Consider the following 23945-nt stretch of genomic DNA (forward strand, 5'->3'; position numbering starts at 1 on the left):
GAGGGGAGGGGGGTGGAGGGATGGGGTAGCCCAGTGATAGGTATTAAGGAGGGCATGTATTGCAATGAGCACAGGGTGTTATATGCAAATAATGAATCATGGAACACTACATCAGAAACTAATGAAGTACTGTATGGTGACTAACATAATAAAAAAATTGCTGGGGGTGCCTGACTGGCTCAGTTGGTTGAGCGGCCAGCTCTTGATTTCAGTTCAGGTCATGATCTCAGGGTCCTAGGATAGAGCCCTGCATCTGGCTCCACGCTCAGTGGGGAGTCTGCTTGAAGATTCTTTCTCTGCCCGCTTGCATACCCCCTTTACTCTCAAATAAATAAATAAATCTTTAAAAAATAATAAATTTCCCAGAGTGGCATATTGCAAAGGATGAATGATGAGGTCTAGAGATGGAAGATGGAGATGTATGTGATGTTGCAATGAGACCTATATTTATTAAGAACTTGCTCACAAAGAAGGGGTCGTATTTAGCCTCTAACACAAATTAGAGAGGTTCAAAGTTATAAAACATTTTTTATAGCAAAAAGGCAATTGACCTCTTCATTTTTTTATTTGACCCATAACATAGGAACAATTGGGTCAATCAATGGAGACTTGGAGGTAGGATATTTGGAAGGATAAAAGGAAAGACTATTTTACACTTGTATAACTTGTGGAAGTTAACACTGGCAGAATCATTGAGGAAAAGATTTTCATTGGAAATAATAGTGAAATCTAGTTAGTAACTTGCAAGTAAAATTTATGAATTCTAAATTCAGCCTATAAATAAAAAATATACAATTCTACTTGTTGAAGATATATATATGTATGTTTATATAAAACAAGTGCATTAGGGCACTTACAATAATATTATAAATATTCTAGTGTCTGCGGGAACATTCTTTTCCTAAAAGACTGTATTCTGAGCAGGTATCAAACCTCAAACTCTATGCCCATGTGGATGCTTCCAGAAGCTGTGAGTTAAGCAGTACGCCACTGATTTTTGGAGGCATGTTAGATCCTTTAGGCCACCAGGATCCTATTAAGTGCTTTAGAAGAGGTAATCTAATCTACTGAATGGCCTGAAAGATCAAAAGCACCTCCAAGCACAAAGCAACTCCTCTACTTCTCAACAATAGGATCAGGGAAGTGGGAATTTTATTTCACCTGCTGAGGAAAGGCAGGTGAAAGTGCTGGTCACAGGGCAGGCAATTATCTCTTTGCTATGCGTTAAGCAGCATTTTCATCTAGCTGATAAATTTCCAGCTGTTGGCAACAATTTTCTCCTCATCATGGCAGGAGCAAGAGACCCTGGCAAATGTTGAAGAGAAGTGCGAGTCGCTGATTAAATCCAAGATCCAGCTGGAGGCCAGAGTCAAGGTGCTGTCTGCGCGGGTGGAGGAAGAAGACGAGATAAATTCCGAGCTGACTGCCAGGGGGCAGAAGCTCGAAGATGAATGTTCCGAGTTGAAGAAAGAAATCGATGACCTGGAAACAATATTGGTGAAGTCACAGAAGGAGAAGCGTGCTACAGAGCACAAGGTACTTTTTTGATAATGTTAGGGAGGCCTGGGTGCCCGAATCCCACCCCCCATCGGGTTCTGGTACCAGACTTGCTCGGCTCAAATGAATGAACTCGGTAGCCTGCAACTTTACAGCAGTCCGAGTCGAAACCGGCATAAAATGAAGGGTCAGATGAACTGTACTGTCCCGATTCAAATTTCCAATTCAAATTTATGGAACCCCGCTTAATTTTCCAAAGGAAACATCTTCACTTGTTTCAATCTTATTATACCCGAAATCTAGTAGAAAGAACAGAATAGTTTCATCGGGCCTCTGAGTACTTTTTTGGAAGGAGAGCGAGCATGATGCACTTTACTGAAAGGTGATTTGGGATGACAAACCCAGCTCTGTCATTAATTATTTGAAGTTCGACCTTGAAGATGTTAATTCCAGTTACAGATTTTGACATTCCGTTCATTTCAGTTGAGGGTTTTAACTTGCGCCTCTGTGTACAGATTGAAACTAGCTGAGGAGTCTATATCCAACCTCTGATAAACAACTGGTCTCTGGAATGACACTGTAGTTTTGGCAGACGATTAAATAGCAACTCTTGGGCCATTGGTTCCCTTTCATAAAAAGCATGTGGGCCTGATACAGCCAGCTTCTATTTTTGCATGTTTGAACAGCTAGAACTCTTCTTTCATTGCCACGCTCAGGATCTGAGACACAACAAGATTGCTACGTGCCCCTTGAGTACTCAGAAAACTACCTTTTGTGGTGTTCTTGTTATATAATAATACGACGCTCTGAAACCTGGCCATCAAATAAGCTATCTTGATATCTGCTTTGCCAGAATACCCCATTCCCTAAGTCTGTGTGTGTGTGTGTGTAAGAAAGAGTGAATTTAGAGTTTTTAAAATATATTGGGAATTTAGCTAACTTTGGTTCTTTATGACATTGGATTCCTCTTGAGACTGTACTTGAAACAGCCCTTAGCCTTATGCCCACCCTGTCACTGGAACCTCTAATGCTGCTCTCACTGTCTTCTTCCCACAGGTCAAGAACCTGACTGAGGAAGTGGAGTCTCTAAATGAGGATATGAGCAAACTTAACAGAGTGGCCAAGGTCATGCAGGGGGCCCATCAGCAGACGCTGGACGACCTGCTCACAGAGGAGGACAAACTCAGCAGCCTGAGCAAAGCCAAGTTGAAATTGGAACGGCAAGTACATGAGGTAGGTGGTGTTGTGTCTCGCTAGTTAGCCGTCTGCATGTATACAAACCTCTGATTTTTACTTAATTTATCTCGACGGCTTGGGGAAAACTTAGTAGCATGGCTTGTATCTTTAATATTTAGAAACAGAGGTTTATTTCTTTTTTTTCTAAAGATTTTATTTATTTATTTGACAGAGACACAGCGAGAGAGGGAACACAAGCAGGGGGAGTGGGAGAGGGAGAAGCAGGCTTCCTGCAGAGCAGGGAGCCCGATGCGGGGCTCGATCCCAGGACCCTGGGTTCATGACCTGAGCCGAAGGCAGACGCTTAACGACTGAGCCACCCAGGCACCCCTGGTTTATTTGTTTCTTGATGTACACTGAACCATTTCTGCGTAAGAGAAGCCCCAGCATGTAATCTGTCAGTTTTTAAATGCAACCTTCACACAACCCTGGGCAGTGGGAGAGGAACATTGAGAGGAATTATAAAGGGTTATCCCTGTAAGTGACTGATTGTTTTTCCCCATAGCTCCCACAGAACCTGGTGTTTTGCCCGACAGATATGCTGGTTCTCTATTTGACACTAGTGTTGAAAGATTAGTTCAAAAGCCCTGTTGTGTCTCCAGTGGTGTGTTGAGGTTTATTTATAATTGAAAGGTATGTAAATCACAAGCTGTGTTCGACCTATGCTTTGGGAAAATACTTGTAAGATTCTAAAGCTGGTGTCCCTGTTCTGCCTCCAAACACCCCGTGAAATAAAGATTTTTTTTTTTAAGATTTTATTTATTTGCGAGAGAGACAATGAGAGACAGAGAGTATGAGAGGGAGGAGGGTCAGAGGGAGAAGCAGACTCCCTGCTGAGCAGGGGAGCCTGATGTGGGACTCGATCCCGGGACTCCAGGATCATGACCTGAGCCGAAGGCAGTCGCTGAACCAACTGAGCCACCCAGGCGCCCAATAAAGATGTTTCAAACCATTCTTCACGGTAGCTTCACCGTTCTTCCTTCCTGCCCCCAGCTGTCAGAGCTGATGCGTTCACTCTCTTATTAGTTCCAAAAGCTTAGCTTTTATAAAATTGCTGACAAGGGTGATGTGGTTTTTTATTCGAATTACTTCTTTTTCCTCATGTCTTTCTATCAGTTTCCTCTATTACCTGTTAGTTGTCTCAATTCTCTTCCTATTTCCACTGATTGTGTGTCTCACAAAGCCTCAATATGAGGATTTACTGTGTATGTGTGTGCTCGCACGTGCACTCTCTCGCTCGCTTGCTTGCTTGCTCTTTAGCACGCTCTCGCACGCACACACGCACACACACTCACTTGTTCTCTCCAGGAGTTCATCTACTTTCAGGTTTTTACACACTCCTTCCAGAAATTCTCCCTCCTCCTCCTGTTTGAATTTCATATATTTTGCTGGTTACAGGAAATAGCTTCTATTGCTGAAAAGTAAACATTTCAATATATCCGTGAACAAATAGCCATACTGTAACTGTTATCTAGCCTCCTGCTAAACCAACCTCAATATTGTTGACAGTGCTAAGTTGACCTGTTGAACTTTTGACAGTTCTGACCACCCTGGTGGGGAACCAGAATCTGACATAATGTTATGGACTAGAAAATAGGAGGTGTGGAAGTCATGCCATGTGAGATGTGTATGAAAGGGTCTGTGATACTGAGTTGGGAGATTCAGGACAGCTGCCTCATATTCATAGATGATTGTGTGGAGATAGATTTTCTTGGTGTTGCTCCAGGGAGCTGAGCTTAGACTCATGGGAAGAATTTACAGAGAATGTTTTGGCTTCTTATGAGGAAGCACTCCTGAGTAAATGGACTTATCCACCCATGAAATGAGCTGCCGTATGAAGAAGTGGGCTTCCCATCAGTGAGAAACAATCAAATAAGGGCTCCCTGGCTTTTATTATTGGCTCCTTTCTTAGGACAGAGCTCATACTCCTTAATCTCCAAAGTTGTCTTTCATCACTGTAATTTCTAGATTTTTTGTTGTCTTATCAATGCATGCAATATTTAAGATATCTACACAGCTGGGCATCATTTACATAATATGTGCTTGTATTTTTCTTTTTTTCAGAAGGTAAGTGTTCATGAACACATCTAGTGAAATATAAACTTTACCAATTTATTTGGCTAAATAATACCTCCTTTTGTCAGCTTGAAGGTCAGGAGAGGAAAGCAAGAATGAACTGTGAGAGGGAAAAGAGCAAACTGGAGGGCGATTTTAAGCTGCAGTGTGTGAGTATGAAGCACCTGGAGAGCGGCCAGGTGCAACTGGCAGAGAAGCTGAGCAAGTAAGCCACCTTGCTGTTGACGCAACATTCCGGAAGACCTTAGGGCGGAAGGAACTGCTCTCTCATGTCATTGATCCTCATGACTCCAGGGCCAGATGTCTTAAGACCTGAAGGGGAAGATAACAAGCCTAGGAAATGATTTTTTTTTTTTTTTGCTGGACTTTATTATATGGTTGTAAAAAGAGAGTAAATGCATAATCGAGAAGAATATGACTGAGAAGGTATCTGACTAGCAGGTGGGAAAGAAAGGTGTAATGCATATGAGACGTGAATTATTGAAATTTGAGGCTACAAGTCCAAAGATAAGAATGGCTCACCTCTTTTACTCATGATGAAACCACTGGAATAAATGTAAATAATAATAATTAATAATAAAAACCCGATAAAAACAAACAAAAAAACCCTAATGTGAAGTTCAATACAGGCCTCTGGTCACTTTAAAAAAGTTTACCAGATATAACTTCATTGTTATTTATATAGCTTTTCTATCAACTAATTTACCATAGAAATATCCAATCTTAAAATTTAAAGCAAAACATAACAATGAAAATTAGTAGAACTTTCGGCTCACATGAACTTAGGGCAAAATGGGCCCTCAGTTTAGTTTCACTACTCAGTGAAATGGACTTTCTCATCTTGTCTCTTATCATCCTCTGCTTAGCTAGACTTTAATTCTAACCATTAGGGATTTTCAAGTTATTGCGAATAGATCAAATAAAAGGGGGAAGCAGTGAGGCCCAAGAGTGAGGTAAGGCCAGGATAAAGCTGGGAACGTGTCGTTCACTAGGGTTACAGGGAAGAAGAGAAGAGAGTCAAGTGAGTAGCTATGAGCCTCTGGTTTTTCTGTGTGCATGAGTTGCCATGATACATGCTCATGTTCAGGCTTGATTAATATTCTAAGAAGTTACTGGACTTGATAGATGTTTGGAAAAGAAGAAATAAGTAATCCTATAAATGTGTGGAACTTTGAAACTATGATAGAGGTCCCTGAGCATTCAATTTTAAGATGACGTTACAGCTCAGCAAAGTGAAGATGATGCCCCATGTCCTTGTAGGCCCTAAGTCAAAGAGCTCTGGCATTTTAGAAATCTGTGTTTTTAGAAAGGTACAACCTTAACTATAAAACTTTTTCTCTAAATGGACCTATGTATATATAAAAAATACATGATAAAGGTGGCATTTCAAATTAGTGATGACTGGATAGAGTACTTAATAAATGGTGCTGAGATCATTAGCTATTCATTGTCTGAGATGAAAGTTAAACTTCTACCTCGCACTATTCACACACACAAAATCCAGTTGCATTAAAGAATTAAATGTGAAAACAAGGCTAACCACTAGAAGATGCAGCATTATTTACAATAGCTAAGACACAGAAGCAACCTAACTGTCCACTGATGGATAAATGGATAAAGAAAATGTGGTGTATACATATAATGGAATATTATTCAGCCTTTAAAAAGAAGGAAACCCTGCTGTATGTGACACCATAGATGAACCTGGAGGATACTATGCTAAGTGAAATAGGGAATCATAAAAGAACAAATACTTCATGATTGTATCTATATGAGACATCTAAAATAGTCAAACTTGTAGAAACAGAGTAGAATGGGGAGTGCTAGGGGCTGGAGGGAGTGGAAAATAGGGATATTATTTAACAGGTATGAAGTTTCAGTTATGCAAGATGACTGAGTTCTAGAAATCTGCTGTACAACAACGTACTTATAGTTAGCATTAGTGTATTGTGCACTTAAATATTTGTTAAGAGGGTAGATCTCATGTTAAATGTTCTTACCACAATAAAGACAACAAAAATCATTGGAAGACAATATAGGTGAAAGGTCTTGGGGAAAATGGCAGGTTAAGTTTTCTAGAATAAGTGACAAAAGCCAAAGACAGAAAAAGAATATTTTGATACATCTAATGATATCAAATACTTAAACATTTATGTGGCAAAACAACACAAAATCAGAACAAGTTATATAAGATGGGAGAAATATTTGCAGCAGAAATCAGAAAATAAGAATACTAAAAGGAAATCTATAGTTCAATAATTATATGAACAGCCTAGCAGACAAATGATTAAAGGATACCACCAGGTGGTTTATTTGGCTTCTTGGCCATTTTTGATTCCTCATAGTTGACAAGATGCTGCCTCACTGTTAAACAAAGACGTTAAAAAGAAAGACATTCTAATCTCTCTCCGACTAGGAAAAATTTAGAAGTATGCTAATATTAAGTGTAAATGTAGAGGAATAATCTCACACTGCTATTGCAGGGCAAAGGGCAGGGTTATATAATTTTAAGCACACACTTATACTTGACCCAGGGATTCCCTGCTTTGTAGCCACTCTAAGGAAACACTCACGTGTACACAAAAGGGCATAGATATGAACAGTGTTATTTACAATAGGAAAATATTGGGCAAAACTTGAGGGCTTATTAATAGGGAAATGGATAAATTACAGCATGTCTAAATCATGGAATAGTATGTCACAGTTAATTTTTAAATGAAGTCATTTTTGTGTGGGCCAACATGGAAAAACCTCCAATGTGTTATTGGGTTAAAAATAAGACATGGAAAAACCTCCAATGTGTTACTGGGTTAAAAATAAGTTATGGAACTATAAATACAAATACATACCATATTATACCTTTCACAGTAAAGAAAATGAAACTATTTCTACCGATATATAAGCACAAATGTATGTCAATACTTAGAAAAATGTCTGGAAGGATTCATACCAAACTGATAATGGTGTTTACCTCTAGGGAAGGAACAAAGATTGGGTGTGATAGCCAAGGAGATTTCAGATATAGATATAATAGTTGAGTTTTTGCAATGAGAATGAATTCATGTGTCATTACTATAATTTTAAAAATATTCAAGCCAAATGTTATCACTCTAAACAATTCCATTTGATACATTTTTCCCTAACAGGAAAGAACTAGAAATGAATCAGATGAATTTAAAGGTGGAGAAGGAGAAAGGCCTGGTGGCTCAGCTTCAAAACATGGCTAAAGAGCTTCAGATAATCATTTATCAAATACCTGTGTGTAGCTATATGTAGATTCACGGGTGATAATAGGTACTTCAGTAACAAATGCTTTGTCAGGGTATCCATACGCTTAGCCAACTATGGACAGAAGCAGAAAAGAGCAGTGGTTAAGAAGGGAGACTCTGGCATTCCCCAGATAGGTGACTTGGGAAAATTACTTTTTAAACTTAGATTTTCTTATCTATAAAAACACAGATAATTTGTTGAATATTTGCGGTGAACCAAACATTGTGCTAAAATCCTAGGCATTTATTTTTTCAGTTATTAATCTTCCTGACAACCTTGAGCTAATATTATTAAATGCAACACTACATTTAAGTGGTAAGCATAGAGCCTGATCCATGGTAAGCATTCAGTGTTAGCAATTTAATTTTTTATAATGATTAGTCTTTGTGATTAGAAGGCAATTCTGTTTCTGTGCTGAAAATCTGTTTTGTATCTACTTGTAGTCTCAAAACATTATTTAATAGTGGGAAGCTATTTATAAGTTTTAGACCAGGTAGCTGTTTTATACTATTTGAGCATGTTATAGAGTAATATAAGTATGTATGGGTATATACATATACATACACACACATATATATAACTCCTTACATATGCTGTATGCATATACATCTGTATGATAGATGTTTTTCCTTTGGAGCTAAATATTTATCTCAGTAATATAGCCATTACTCAAAATAATTTTGAGCCTCTTTCTGATAATTATTTTCTGAGACATTTTGAACCGAATAAGAAAGTCAGTCTCACTGATTTATAGGCATGATTTCAAACACAATATTAATCTCCAAGCGATTATCTATCATATTCACCAGGCTTGTCTTCAAATGATACTTGACTTTATCCAAAATAAAAAGACTCAGAAGTTTCAGTTTATCCAAAAGACAAATTCTCTTCCCTTGATGACTTAAAAAAATGCTCTAAAGATTATTTCTGAGGAGATGTTTCAGAAATGTTTGGTTTAATGATAGTATTGTTTGGGATAAAGTTATTGGATCCCAAAATAACTCGTTGGAAGGTGATCGTGTTTACTTGGGTGCGGAAGTCATAAATTTTTTTAGCACCTTTTCTGTCATAACTCATCTACAGATCTGGTAGCCTAAGTATTGGCATGATCTAGAAATCAGCATTCTCTAGCCATGGTACTCTTATTTAAAGGAAAGGAAGACATATTCTAAAATAGATCTTATCCTTTTTCACCCCTAATCTATGCCTAATTATTAAAGGCAATGTTAATGAACATCAGTGGCTTCCCTGTATTCCAATGATGCTATCAAGATTTGTAGAGCTATTTGCCCTTACACTAAAAGGGTTTTGGGCTCTGGGGGTTCTTATCACTAATTTCCTTTATCTGGTAATTCTTCCTCTAATAGTATCAGATTACTATTCATGGTAGCAGTCCTCATTCCTCCACCAATTCTCATTTGTTACGTCAGATTTCCTGGTACTTGAAATCACCTGCAGACTAAGGAGCCAAGTAACCAAGTTTGTCAGAATTGTGTGTAAAATTACACTGATGCTCTTTCTTATGAGTGAGTTGCTTGGATATTGGATATCAGAGATATTCATTCTATTCTTCAGATATTTGCCCAAGTTCCCAATAATTGAGATTGGTAAACTAATTCTAGAGGAGTGAGGTATTGTATATAAAATTCATCGTGTTAGTTTTTATTAAATCTCTTTAAATTTTTTTCTTGTTGTATGAAAAATGTTTCCTTATTGCTTTGGAAAGTGCTCTTTACTGTAGTTTCCCGTCCATGTATAGAATTTATGAAGTTGCTCATCACCAAGGACTGGGAGATCTGGAGGAACTGCACATTTGAATTCTGGTTTTTGTACTGATTTGGGGAAAATAATTTAATCTCTCTGTATTCTATCTTCTTTGTATAAAATGGGAACCAAGAGTGTTATGTGACTTTTCTTAGTGTTGAGAAATGTATAAAAAGTACAGTAAAGCTCTTCAGTATAAAATATGCTACAAGTGCTTTGTAAAAGTCAAAATTATTTATTGCTACAGATAAAGATACAGGCTTTAAAAAGGGAACTGGAAGTTGAAAGGACCACCCGAGCTAAGATGGAAAGGGAGAGAGCTGACCTCACCCAAGAATTGGAAGCCTTGAATGAGAGGCTGGAGGAGGCAGGAGGTACCAGTTTGGCTCAACTGGACATAACTAAGAAACAGGAAACAAAATTTCAGAAGCTTCACTGAGACATGGAAGAGGCTACACTGTACTTCGAGGCAACTTCTACCACTTTGAAGAAGAGACATGCAGACAGCCTGGCTGAGCTCCAAGGTCGGCTTGAAAATTTACAACAGGTCAAGCAGAAATTAGAAAAAGACAAGAGTGACTTGCAGCTAGAAGTGGATGACCTCCTGACCAATGTTGAGCAGATGACCAGAGCTAAGGTAAACATTCCTAAGTCTACTTTACAGACTTCAGAACATGAAAGTAGGTGGGGGAGGGGAAAGGAAAGAAAAATAAACAAGATTGGTGACCTGAGGTGTTTGCTAATGGAGGCTATAGTTCTTTAGATTGACTAGAATCTGGCTTAATCTCAGTGGACATTGTGAAGGTCACATGGCTATTACCTTAATGTAGCCTGATAGTAGCTTCTGGTTTTATTGGAATTCCAGTCCATGTTTCTTGTGGATCTTTCTGGTGACGACATAAATAAGTAGGGTGAAAAGTGAAGCCACTAGTTATGTGAGTGGCGTGTCTCTCTTGAAAAATGGCATTGAGTGGGAACACTCCTTGGGGGTGGCTCAGACACTCTAGTGTTTGTCTCAATGAATGGTGGACAAAAAGAGCTTTGCTAACAGGAGAGACCTTTTCCCCCTCATCTTTTCTGGCATTTCTTTAACCAGCCAGCACTTAGAAGGACGTTTCACCATATGTTCTTTCTTCACTGAGCCCATTAGTCCATACAGTACAAGCTCTTTTATCAAATGACTAGTATCAGATCACAGGTAATGGCCATCCTACCTTCTGGTATTTGAGAAAAGGCTTATGTTAGGTTAAGCAGAACAAATACATACAACATTTTATTGAGCTTTGCTTCATTGTGCTTCACAGATACTGTGTTTTTTACCATTGAAGGCTTGTGGCAGCCCTAAGTTGAGCAAGTCTATTGGTGCCATTTATCTAACAGCATTTTCTCACTCCATGTCTCTGTGCCACAGTTTGGTAATTCTCACAACATTTCAAACTTTTTCATTATGATTATATTTATTATGGTGATCTATGATCAGTGATCTTTGATGTTATTGTTGTAATTGTTTGGGGGCACCAAGAACCATGCCCAATATAAGAAGGCAGACTTAATCGATAAATGTGTGTGTTCTGACTGCTCTGCCAAATGGCCATTCTCCTCTCTCCCTCTCCTTCGGCCTCTCTATTCCCTGAGACACAACAATATTGAAATTAGGCCAATTAATAACTTTAAAATGCCTTCTGAGTGTTCAAGTGAAAGGAAGAGTTGTACATCTCTCACTTTAAATCAAAAGCTAGAAATGATTAATCTTAGTGAGGAAGGCATTTTGGAAGCCAAGACAGGCTGAAAGTTGGCTAGGCCTCTTGTGCCAAATGGTTAGCCAACTTGTGAATGCAAAGGAAAAATTCTTGAAGGAAATTAAAAGTGCTACTCCAGTGAGCACATGAATTATAAGCAAGTGAAACAGCCTTATTGCTGATAATGGAGAAAGTTTTAATGGTCTGGATAGGAGATCAAACCAGCTACATCATTCCCTTAAGCTAAAACCTAATCCAGAGCAAGGGCCTAACTCTCCAATTCTGTGAAGGCCAAGAGAGGTGAGGAAGCTGCAGGACATGTTTGAAGCTAGCTGAGGTTCATTCATGAGGCTTAAGGAAAGAAGCTGTCTCTATAATATAAAAGTGCCAGGTGAAGCAGCAAGTACTGATGTAGAAATTGCAGCAAGTTTTCCGGAAGATCTGGCTTAAGTAATTCATGGAGGTGTCTACCCTAAACAAAGAAACTCAATGTAGACAGTCTTCCATTGGAAGAAGATGCCATCCAGAACTTTCATAGCTAGAGAGGAGAAGGCAATGCCTGGCTTCAAAGGACAGGCTAACTTTAGGGGCTAAAGTTGAAGCTAATGCTCATTTGCCATTCTGAAAACCTGAGGACCCTTAAGAATTGTGCTAAATCTACTTTGCCTGTGCTATAGGAATGGAAAAACAAAGCCTGAATGATAGCACATATTTGAAGCCCACTGTTGAGACCTACTGCTTGGAAAAGAAAATTCCTTTCAAAATGGTACTACTCATTGACAATGCAGCTGGTCACTGAAGAGCTCTAATGAAGATATACAACAAGATTCATGTTGTCTTCATGCCTGCTAACACAACAGCCATTCTGTAGCCCATGGATCAAGGAGTCATTTTGACTTTCAAATCTCATGATTTAAGAAATACATTTTTTAGGTCTATAGCTGCCACAGATCCATCACTGATGGATCTGGGCCAAGTAAATTGAAAATCTTCTGGAAAGCATTCACCATTCTAGATTAAGAACATTCTACATTAAGAACATTCTACATTAAGAACGTTCATGATTCATAGGAAGACGTCAAAATATCAACATTAACAGGAGTTTTGAAGAAGTTGGTTCCAAACCCTTCTGGATAACTTTGAGAGGTTCAAGACTCCACTGGAGGAAGTAACTGAAGATGTGGTGGAAATTGCAAGAGAACTAGAATTAGAAGTAGAGCCTGAAGATGGGATTGAAGGGCTGCAATCTCATGACACAACTTTAACCTAAGGAGTTGCTATTTATGGATGAGCAAAGAAAGTGGTTTCTTGAGACAGAATCTACTCCTGGTGAAGATGCTGTGAAGACTGTTGAAGTGGTAACAAAGGATTTAGAATATTACATAAACTTAATTGATAAAGAAAGCAGCAGCAGGGTTTGAAAGGATTGACTCCAATTTCGAAGGAAGTTCTACCATGGGTAGAATGCAATCTAACAGCATCACATGCTACACAGAAATCATTTATGAAAGGAAGAGTCAATTGTGTCAAAACTCATTGTTGTCTTATTTTAAGAAATTGCCACAGACACCCCAACCTTCAGCAACCACCACCTTGATCAATCAGCAGCCATCAACATTGAGCAAGATCCTCCACCGGCAAAAAGATTATGACTCACTGAAAGCTCAGATGATGGTTAGCATTTTTTAGCAATAAAGCATTTTAAATTATGGCATACACATTTTTTTAGACATAATGCTATTACACAGTTAATAGACTACAATATAGTTTATGAGCACTGGGAAACCAAAAAATTCGCTGACTCACTTTATTGTGATATTACCTTTATTGCATGGTCTGGCACTGAGCCTGCAATATCTCCAAGGTATGTCTGTAGCCAGAGTCACATTCTCCTTGTGAGCAGAATTTGTAAAGTTATCTGGGAAAGAGACAAACCAACAATAAAACTTAACCTTCATGGACTATAGCCAGAAAAATGTAGCATTTCTTCAGAAAGACTGAGTGACTCCTAAAATATTTAGCATTAATTCCCTTTAAAAAGCTCATTAAGTAGAAAGAAACACAACCACCCTGCTTTTCCTTCCCTTTCTTTCTCCCCACTATCCCTGCCATCCCACCCTCAATTATCTTAGAATGTAAATCTAGTAAAGATTTAAGTCCTCTCTCCTCTTTCTCTTCTGTATTCTTCCTTTTATGTGGACTCCTCTTTCTCTCAGCAATGAAAGCATTCTTCCTCCATGCCCTGTAGGCTTCATTTGCTTTCCTCAGCCCAAATGAGTCTCTAGAAGTCCTTACTCTTTATAGTCTACTGTGCCTCTTGTTTATTCTCAGGAATTCTTCTGTTTCTGCACGTCTTAGTAGGAATTCATAGTCATAAAACTGTTGATAGGTTCACCGTAAATCCATACTAATTAGATATGAATTTCATACTTTCCAATTTCCTCTAGAATTTCATTGCTGCTCAGAAGTTCTTTATTCTTCTAATTCACTGTTTTATTTTAAACAAAATCCTCCCTCAGATTCTAACCCTGACTTTCTAAATCCTTTTCAATAAATGGTAAGACCTAACTGATAAGATCAAGACCATTCAGTATAACTTCTCTCTTCACCTTATATTTTTCTTATACTCATCCATTTCTTTCTTTCTTGTCCCAAAGAATAAAAAATTTTTCCACATAACCATTATTCACCCATTGCAAAAACAAACCAAAATAAGAAAAACTTTTCCTTGGATACTAGGAAGAGGAAAGCAAAGTCTATCCATATCCGCCTCTGTCTCCTTAACCAAAGAGTATTGTTCCATTTATCCATTGCTGTATAACAAATCATCCCCAACCCTTGTAGCCTGAAACAGCAATTTATTATCATCTCTCTTGGTTCTGGGGTTGACAGGCTTAGCTCAGATGGCAGTTGAGACTGGAGTCATCTGAAGTTTTATTCATTCTCATGTCTGGCTCCTGGGCTGTACAACTAACTAGAATGGCTGGGGGCTAGTTGGAAATCTTTCTTGCCATGTGGCTAGTGTGGGTTTTCTCATAGCATGGCAAACACGGGGGACCTGGACTTCTTACAAGGCAATTTAGGGCACAAGAGCAAGTATTGCAAGAGACCAAGACAGATGCTGCAACAATTCTAGTGAGGCAGACTTACAGTGCAGTGGAGTGATTCAGTTAGAAGTCAAAGGGTAGGCATCTATACAAAAGTGTAAATACCAAGGGTGTTGGTCATTGGGGAGCCATGTTAGGAAGCTAGCTCCCACCAGCAGATATATATGCCTCACTACCTCCTCAATCCTGTAACCCCTGCTGTCTTTTATTACCCCTGCTCTTCTTAAAAGTATTCTCTTAAGTTGTTCTTTCAAAGATCAGTGATGTCTTCCTTTCCTCAAATAAGTGTGTCTAAAACCAAACTCATCAACTTCTTCTGAATCTGGTGTTTCTTCTGGACATTTCTGTCACTGGAACCCTGTTTCTTCCCATCACCCAGGCTCTAGGCCTGTAATTGATTATTTGTTTCCTCTCTTGTTCTTTGCTTTCCAATCAATTCTTACAGCAGGTCAATTCTTCACTGTCTTACAGTTTTCCATTCTATTCTCACATGCAGGTAGGACTTTCATTACCTTTTAACTGGACTATTAAAGTGGTTTCCTAAATTATCTTTTTTGCTTCTAGTTTTTCTTTGTTTCAATCTATCCTATATAGTATCTATATGAATATCTCTAGACATGGCTTTATAGAATCATGTCCCTGCTTAACAGTGAACTCCAAACTGCTGCTTTTCAAAGTACCCTTTGGCCTGTGATCTGACTCAATTTGCCCTGCCAGTTTTAGATTCCATTACTTTGCTTCATGGGCCTTCTATTTCAGCCAAGCTAGAATGTTTGCCTTCCATCAAATATCCTTTTTCCACCAATATGCCTTTTCCAAACTAAGCCCTCTCCCTGGAATGCTCAAGTTCAACTTTCCATATTAAGACTTTATCTGTTTCAGAATTACTGTAGCACTTTTGGGATCCCTCTTGTACTACTGCATTATATAGTCTTTTAACTTTGCTTAAATAGAAAGCATCTCTAAGGCAGAAACTAGGTCTTATTTTACTCATACTCAGTACATGATATTCATAACCTGTATACTCAAGTATTATCATTAACTTCTACATATGCCTCTTGGGAATTCTATAGCTCATAGGTTCAGTGACTACCCAAGGTCATACAATTATGGTAGAGATGGGCCTCAACTCCCAATCCTGTTTATGTTGGTGGGTGGCCACATTCCGCTGCTGCTGTAAATATTTCTTGGTGAGATAAATTGATTCTGTTCACTCTCATAGGCATATACATTATGCTGAAATTTTTCTTGAGTTGTTTATTTCATCTTTTCCTGAATTATAATGCCAGGAATGCCAATACTCAGTGGTACAGTGGAAACTGAAGCATTTTCAAAAAGTATATTATGCTGACAGAGAAGCCCAGGGAAATTTAGAAGTTATAGGCAATCTCACAATTATCTTGATTATTTTGAATTCCCATTGGTTCCTGAATTTTTGGGAGACAGCATTTTCAGGCTGCATTTTAAGAATCAGCTTTAAGATTAATATACATTATTCCATTAACCTCTTCTTTCCCGGTATGAAAATTTAGTGCCTATCCTTTGTGCTTAAATTTGAATTTATACCTTCAGTTACAACCCATTTGAATGATATGTCCCTGTATAGGCTACCTTTAGATAAACAATTTCAATGTCTTTTGCAGATCCTGCTTATAAAAAATACATTGTAGATTGAAAAGGCTCTGCCAGTGGTTAACATTGCCCATGAAATACCTACCATACAAAGCTATGCCTAAGAGCAAGTGTCTTTTCTGTGTACCCAGGTGGCTGCCTACTCTGCAGATACATACAGCCCAGCTGGGCCTTACTACACAGGAGTTTCTTAAAAACTGGAGATTCTCTGGCTCCTTTGCTTGCCATTTCCACACACCATTGACTGAGTTGTCTTGTAGATCTCTGTGTTCTGTCACCCTCAGCAAACAGGTGCAGAGCATAGAATATTGAGGGCCATAAACAGAAGTGCCATTCCTCACACCTGGATGTATTCTTCCTGTCCCAGTTAATGGGTCATTTTTTATTGGAGGCAACATAAAATAAAGATGGTTCACATAGTTATCATATTTTTATCCAGTTTCCTCTGGCACTCAGGATTCGTGACAATATGAGTCAACTAGGCTGTCAATGTAACGTTCCCTTTGTCATTACTACTTCATATAACAGATACTTAGGAATCTAGTATTTGACTTTTTTTTCCTTGCCTCTGCACAGGCCGTTATCAGTGCAAATCCTAATTCCAACACTCCCTAGCTGTGTGAACTTGGACAAGGTGGTTAGCCTCTCTGACTCTGTTTTCTCATTTATAAAACAGAGTCAATCTGAACTCTTGAGGGATATTTTGATGAAAAAAAAAAAAAAGAGTGTGCCAACTTTGTCAAATTGCTTTTAAGAGTGAGAGCAAACTATTCAACATTCAAAATATAATTAAAAATTTCAGACCATCTAAAGACCGTTACATATTTCACTACTATAGCTTTTTTCTAGTAGCCAGTGGAGAGTGGATATTTGAGTGTGCCTGACATTTAACCTCAGGGCTCTAACCTACGTGATTCTGATGACATTGTATAAGAAGCTGGCCATCAAATCTCTGCCAAGTTTAGTTGCACAATCACCAACAATCCTGGGTGTGCTATAGGACATCTTTGAGCTTGAACTATATGACATTCCTCTTCAGCCTCCAAATGAGCATGCACCTGATTTGGCTCTTTACTTGTTTGCTAATCAGTGGATGATATCTTGACCAAGTTAATAGTAAATTTGGGGATTGGGGATTATAAGGAAAGCTTGAATATGACCTCTAAGTAAACTTTAGTGGGAATGTTGGCCAATCTCCCACTAAGGCAGTAATTTGATTGTCTTAAACATTTATTAAGTACCTATTTTGTGTCAAGCATAGCAGACTGCCTTGGGGTTATAAGAAGATGCAATCTGGTAGTTTTTCATTGGGAGTTGTCACTAGTGTAAGCTTGAAGAGAATAATCTTCAACATAGAGTTGGCTCTAGCTGGAGGTCTCCAAGGCTTTTGCTGATTTAGGGGTTTTCCAGAGGACTAAACCTGGCATCTTTTAAATGTTTCTGGTCCTTGGCCATTGCCACACCACCGCAAATTAGGTAAACATTCAGACTGTTAGGCTCACCACCAGATTTCACACACATCACCATTTTCTTGGAATGCCATTGATGTGATCCCTAATTCTTCCTTTTCTGTAGCACTCATTGTAGAAACAAAGATCTCATGGGACTGTTGTAAGGATTAAGATTTAATATACGTAAAGAGCAAAACAAACAGCTATCTGTGGAACTATAGATCTATAGAACCACCAATGTAATTTCTGATCATATTAATAATAAGTATGCAAGCTACAGCTAGGTAAAGGAGATTCAACCATTTTACATCTGGCAGCTCTTGGTCCTGTTTAAGAATCTTGAGTCTCAAACTTACTAGCATTAGTTCCAGGGTGTGGCAGAAATCTAATGGTTAGTTTGGTTACTTGAATCAGGTAGAAGTACAAAGGCCAAATGGCATATCCTTTCCTGCAAGCACGAAAAACCCAATCGGAGAAATTGGAGTTTAGAATTTAAGTGTTAACTCAACAGGGTTACCTTGAGTCTGCAGCCTTAGTGATCCAGAGGATGCAGTTGCTTTCACAGTTCAAATTTCCATTCTTAAGCCATTGCAGCTCAGATCTATCCTCTTTCTTCTATACTGCTTGGTCAGCCCTTTGGATTTCCTTTCTTCTTCCCCTGTTCCTTCCCTCTCCTCTGCCTGTCCCCAGTTGTTTATTGAGCTTCTCGTATGTGCTTGACACTATTCTAGGCACTGAGGGATTCTCTGTGATCAAACAATCTCTACTTTCATGAAACCTATTCTAGTGGGAGAGAAAGATGGTTAAATATATAATGTCAGGAAGTGATTATGTACTTCATCAATATTTGGGATGTTTCCTCCTTTAGAAGAACAAAGAATTCTAGAGAGTGTCCCAATACCCAGAGAGTTGGGTTTCTATATGACACCTATAGCCTAAGAAATTTGGACCTTAAAGGCCCAGACCTTGAGCTTATTGTGTTTGCTGAAATTAGAAGATACAGCTTCCCAAATGTTAGCTGTGGTCTTCAGAGCAGAAGAGAATACAAGGGTCCCAGAAACCACACCCCCCTTTCTTATGCAGCTATTTCAGCCTGGACTCCATGAACCATATCCAACCCTTCATTCTCAGCTCATGGACTAACTCTGAGAAGCTCTGTAGTCTGTATGAAGAGCGCTTGAATGAAGCAAATGCAAAACTAGATGAAGTGACTCAGTTGGTAAATGACCTGAAAGCACAGAAAACAAAGCTATGGAGTGAGAATGGTAAGTAACTGTGCTGCTTTGGGTGTGAGTGAGCCTCAGTCCCAGCAGCCTGGTGGAGGGACAACTGAGATGATCAGTCAGGCACTGAAACGGAGTGAGCATTTAAAGACTCTAGGGGAGGAATGCAACCTCTGATTTAACCTTGTCCACAGATACGCTCTTGTCTGGTGAGGGTTACCTCTGTGCTGGTTTGGGAGGCTCGGCCCAGCTTCCTTCAGGAAGGAGAAAAGCAATATGCAGTTGGATGAAGCAACTGCCAAGATCAAAGGATGGCAGGGGCTGTCCACACAGCCTATAAGACATGACTTTTTATAATGTCAACCTCATTGAAACAGACATTTTTTTCTAATTTTCAATAACAAACCCATACTTTTTTTTTTACACTTAGTAAAAGCCATAGTCTGTACAATGGCCTACAAAGGCCACGTAATTGGGCCCCTCATTATCTCTCTGACCTCTTCTACTACTTTACCCTTCTCTCATTCTGCCTTGACTATGTTTTTAACACACCAGGCACACTCACATCCTAGGGTCTTGCCCTAGCTTTTTCCTCTGCCTGGAATACTCTAATAATTCTCCAGAGACTTGAAGATGAGGGTTAATCAAACAGATATCTGGGGGATGTCAGTATAGGCCTTGTTGAGAAGGTGACATTTGACTGTTCTCAATCCGTTTTCTCTCTGTGCTTCTTTTTTTATAGTATTTAATACCTTCAAACAAACTACATACTTGGCATGATAAATGTGCTTATTTGTCTATCTCTGTCTGCAAGAATGTAAGCTTCATGTAAGCTTTGTTTTATTCACTGATGTATGTCAATCATCTAGAACAATGCCTGCCACTTATTGGTGCTGCACAAACATTTGATAAATAAAAGGTAGAAAAATGTACACATTTTACTCTCTACTATCAGCTACTAATGATAGTTTTTTTGTGTGTTTTGTGGGTTTTTTTTTTTCCCCAATCTTTTACATTGTGGCAATTTATTTGGGTTTTTTCTTTTTCAATTTGTCATAAGTTTTTTTTTTTTTTGGTATCTTGCATATTTAGTCATTTATAATGGCTGCTTCTAATCCATCAAGTAGAGGGACCATGGTTTACTTAACCTTGCCTTGTAGCTTGACTTGTTTCTCTGCTTTGAACAGCATGTGGCTAGATGTTTCTCTGTAATTAGAATTATTTTTAGGAATATGTTTCCAGAGATCAAATTCCTAGGTCAATAAAAATAAGCAATACTCTTGATGTCCAGAGGCACACACTTTACAATGAGAATAAAGACCATTTGGGCTATATCACATCCTGCTAGTGGGCACCTGTTTCTAGATGTTAAATCTAGAATTACAGCTAAATTAAAATGGGCTGGTAAAACGAACTATAAACCTAGAAACCCAGAAGAAAGTGTTTTTGGTTCTAGCAGGGACACTGAAGAGGACTCTAATAGTGGGGGCAGGGTGTGTGACACTTGGCCTTGTTACAAAACCCCAAATTTGATCTCTGCCATTTAGGATGTAGTCTGTGGACTCCACAGTCCAGTGACAAGACTGGAGAATACCCATATGTCCGGTCCTGCATGATGTGCTGTACAAAATTGTTGTGATAGGCACTGCCTACCTCCCCCTAGTTATTGGCATTAATTTTCCACTCACTTTTTTGATGAGGAAATTAGTGGGTAAGTGAGTGAAGTGAAAGTGGGTGTGAGGTGATAATTCTGCTCAGGATGGAGGACCTTTTCTTCCTTCCTTTAATTCTTACTTTCACCTTTTGGCTTTGTGTGAATTAAAATTTAAGTATCTACCTATCCAAACCTCCCGTCCCCTCACTGGGTCTATGCTCCAGATTTTTTGCTGCTTTTTTGCTACTACCACTAGTCTCATGCCCTGCCCTGTCCACATCTCACACTCTGCTTTCAAAGCAAACCAGTGGTAAATGCGGTCGATTAAGTTAAGTGGGTACTTGTTCTGTAGGATACGTGATATGTCAGTCTCAACCCCTGGTGGATTGGCATTTCTTCAGACTCCTTTTCAATACGGTGCTGTCACCCAGAGATTTTCAGTTTGGTCCACAGAACACAGGCGATCATCAAGACCCTTGGAGGGGGCCTATGAGGTTAAAATGATTGCTTTTTAAGTTCTTTTGCGATTTATATTGATGCTGCAAAAGCAGTGACAATTAAAACTACTGAAGTCTCATTGTGCATCAAGAGAGTGGCACCACACTGTACTAGTAATCATTATATTCGCTGATACGTAGTCACAGTTTGAAAAAAAAAATGTCAGTTTTAAGTGAGAATGTCCTTAATGAAGCAGTAAAAATTAATTTTATTGTATCTTGACCCCAAGTATATATCTTTTTAATATTCTCTCTGACAAATGAAGTATGTGTAAAGCACTTCTATATTTTTGTGAAGTTTTTTTATTTTAATTCCAGCATAGTTAACAGTGTTATATTAGCTTCAGGTGTACAATATAGTGATTGAACAATTCCATACATTGCTCAGTGCTCACTGAAATAAGTGTGCTCTTAATCCCCTTCACCTATTTCACCCATCCCCCCATCCACCTCCCCTCTGAAGTATGATGTGTGACTAAGTTCTGAGCTGAGCTAGCAGGTCTTTTCAGGGAGCATCCTATTTACTTAAAAGGACGATTGACAAACAAACTATGTTTATTCTGACTCAGATATTTGGCAGATATTTTCTCAAAAGTGAACAAAGTGAGCCTGTTGCTTCAAGGAAAACAACTGACATTATTTGTTGCCAATAATAAAATTGGAACTTTTAGGCAAAAATCAGATTTTGGAAAATGTGTATATGTCATCATGAGCCTGATGCTCTCAATTCTTAAGACTTTTCTGATGAGATCAGTAGTGCTGTTAACTGACATGCGTTTTAAATATTGTTTGGAACATGTCAACATTTTGGAAGGTCTGCGTAATGCGGTGAACACATATTTTTCAGATCACCACTTCATGATGTTATACAGTCACGTGTAGGTGAAAGATCCATTCAAAGTTTAAGATAGACCCATGAATTTTAATGTAACAGAGGAACATACTGCAACTAATCCTCGAGAAATTTCTATTTGTTGAATTTTGGTGTAGTATCAAATAATGGTCACAATTATCTGAAAAGGCTATGAAAATATATCTCCCTTTTCCAATGTATCTGTGACAGGCTAGATTTTCTTCACATAATTTAATAAAAACAGTATTACAATAGATCACATTCAGAGGCAAATATGAAAATCTAGCTTTTATTAAGCCAAGGATTTTTAAAAATGTAAAATAATGTCATTTTTCTCACTAACTTTTTTGTGTTTTTGGAAAATATAGTTTTTACTCTTAAAAAATTATTGTTTAGGTAAACATGTTAACACATCATTAAGATTTTTATTGTTATTTGAAAATGAATTAAGACGAATTTTAAATTTTTCTTTTAATTTCAAATATGCTGTCTATTAAATATAAAATTCATGTAAACAAAATCTCTTTGGGGTCCCCAATAAATTTTAAGCATATAAAGTGTTCCTGAGACCAAAAAGTTTGAGAATTGCTGCTTTAACCAAAACAGATGCTTTCTTATAATGCTGGAATTTTAGAACTTGTTTATAGCAAGAGGTACATGGGTCACAAAATTGTGAGCTTTTAGTGTTGCACTAACTACATTACAGAAACAACCGCCTCTGCCCAGGATTGGCTCAGTATTTGGTACCATTGCTAATAATCAAAGCATTGCCGTCCTATCATCAGCAAAAAAGACAGGGTAGACTACTGTAAAATGAAATTTCCCCCGTCATGGTCCTATCCTCCACTATTTAATGACAATTTCTAATATTTGTTTAGCAGTCTACAAAACACATTCACATTAGTGAAAACACATTAATCACAAAACACATTTAATTTCCATTAACAATTTTTAAAAGATTTTTATTTATTTTAGAGAGTGTGCGAGCAGGGAGTGGGGGCCAGAGGGAGAGGGAGAGAGAGAGGAGAGAATCTAAAGCAGACTCTGCAATGAACACAGAGCCTGACACAGGGCTCGATCTCATGATCCTGAGATCATGACCTGAGCCAAAACCAAGAGCCGGATGCTTAACCGACTGAGCCACCCGGGCGCCCCAACAACTTTTTATTGTTATCCTCATTTTACAGATGAGGCAAAGAAGTTGTAATTACCTGAAGATTATATAGTCAGAAATTGGTAGAGCCACATAAAATAAACAAGGGAGCATAACACAAAAGAATGTGTTCTTCAGGGTTAAAAATTTAATTTGAATCTACCTCCACTAGATACTGGCTATGCATGTTTGTGTCTCAATCATATATAAGTTAGTTGCCCTGTTTCCCCTTCTTTAAAGTGGGTAATATAATACCAACATGATCACGGACTTATGGGAATTAAGCTGGATCGTAGTACCTGCTGCATAGAAGAGTCTCAATATATGGTAGCTAATATTACCTGTTATCTACCCAAACTTACTGCTAAAAATCAGTTTTTTATCAGGGCTCTTTTGTCTGTCCCGGAACAGATCATGCCATGGTTTTGCTGATAACTGGACTCTCAGACCCTTGCTAAATATTAAAAACATGTGTTAGGAGGCATTGTGGTTGCCCTTCAAGTGAACAAGTTATGGGAGGAGGCAGTGGATGAGGAGGAAGGCCGTGATTAACTCACTTTGTGAAATCTCTCTGTAGGAGAATTCCTGAGGAGGCTGGAAGAAAAGGAAGCTCTGATAAACCAGCTGGCTTCCAGGGAAAGGAGCAGCTTCACTTGGCAGATAGAAGAACTGAGAGGGCAACTGGAAGAGGAATCCAAAGTAAGGCATCTATTATTTCTCACCAGTACCTTGACTGTGTGTGTGGAAAAAAACAGTGCTTGATGGGTCAACCTCAATATCTCCTTCTATGAAA

The 23945-nt window shown here is 38.5% G+C and overlaps 1 protein-coding gene across 1 annotated transcript in view; it reads left to right on the forward strand.

Moving 5' to 3' along the window:
* Positions 1–23945, forward strand: part of MYH15 (myosin heavy chain 15) — a 150507-nt gene that overhangs the window by 69636 nt on the left and 56926 nt on the right. The window contains 7 exon segments of the mRNA XM_081816033.1: positions 1294–1536; positions 2554–2730; positions 4878–5014; positions 7956–8069; positions 10114–10486; positions 18917–19037; positions 23730–23851. Coding sequence (XP_081672159.1) covers positions 1294–1536; positions 2554–2730; positions 4878–5014; positions 7956–8069; positions 10114–10486; positions 18917–19037; positions 23730–23851 — 1287 coding nt within the window.

This window comes from Leptonychotes weddellii, chromosome 1, assembly GCF_054177405.1.
Source record: "Leptonychotes weddellii isolate Sample4059 chromosome 1, ASM5417740v2, whole genome shotgun sequence".
Taxonomy (NCBI): Eukaryota; Metazoa; Chordata; class Mammalia; order Carnivora; family Phocidae; genus Leptonychotes; species Leptonychotes weddellii.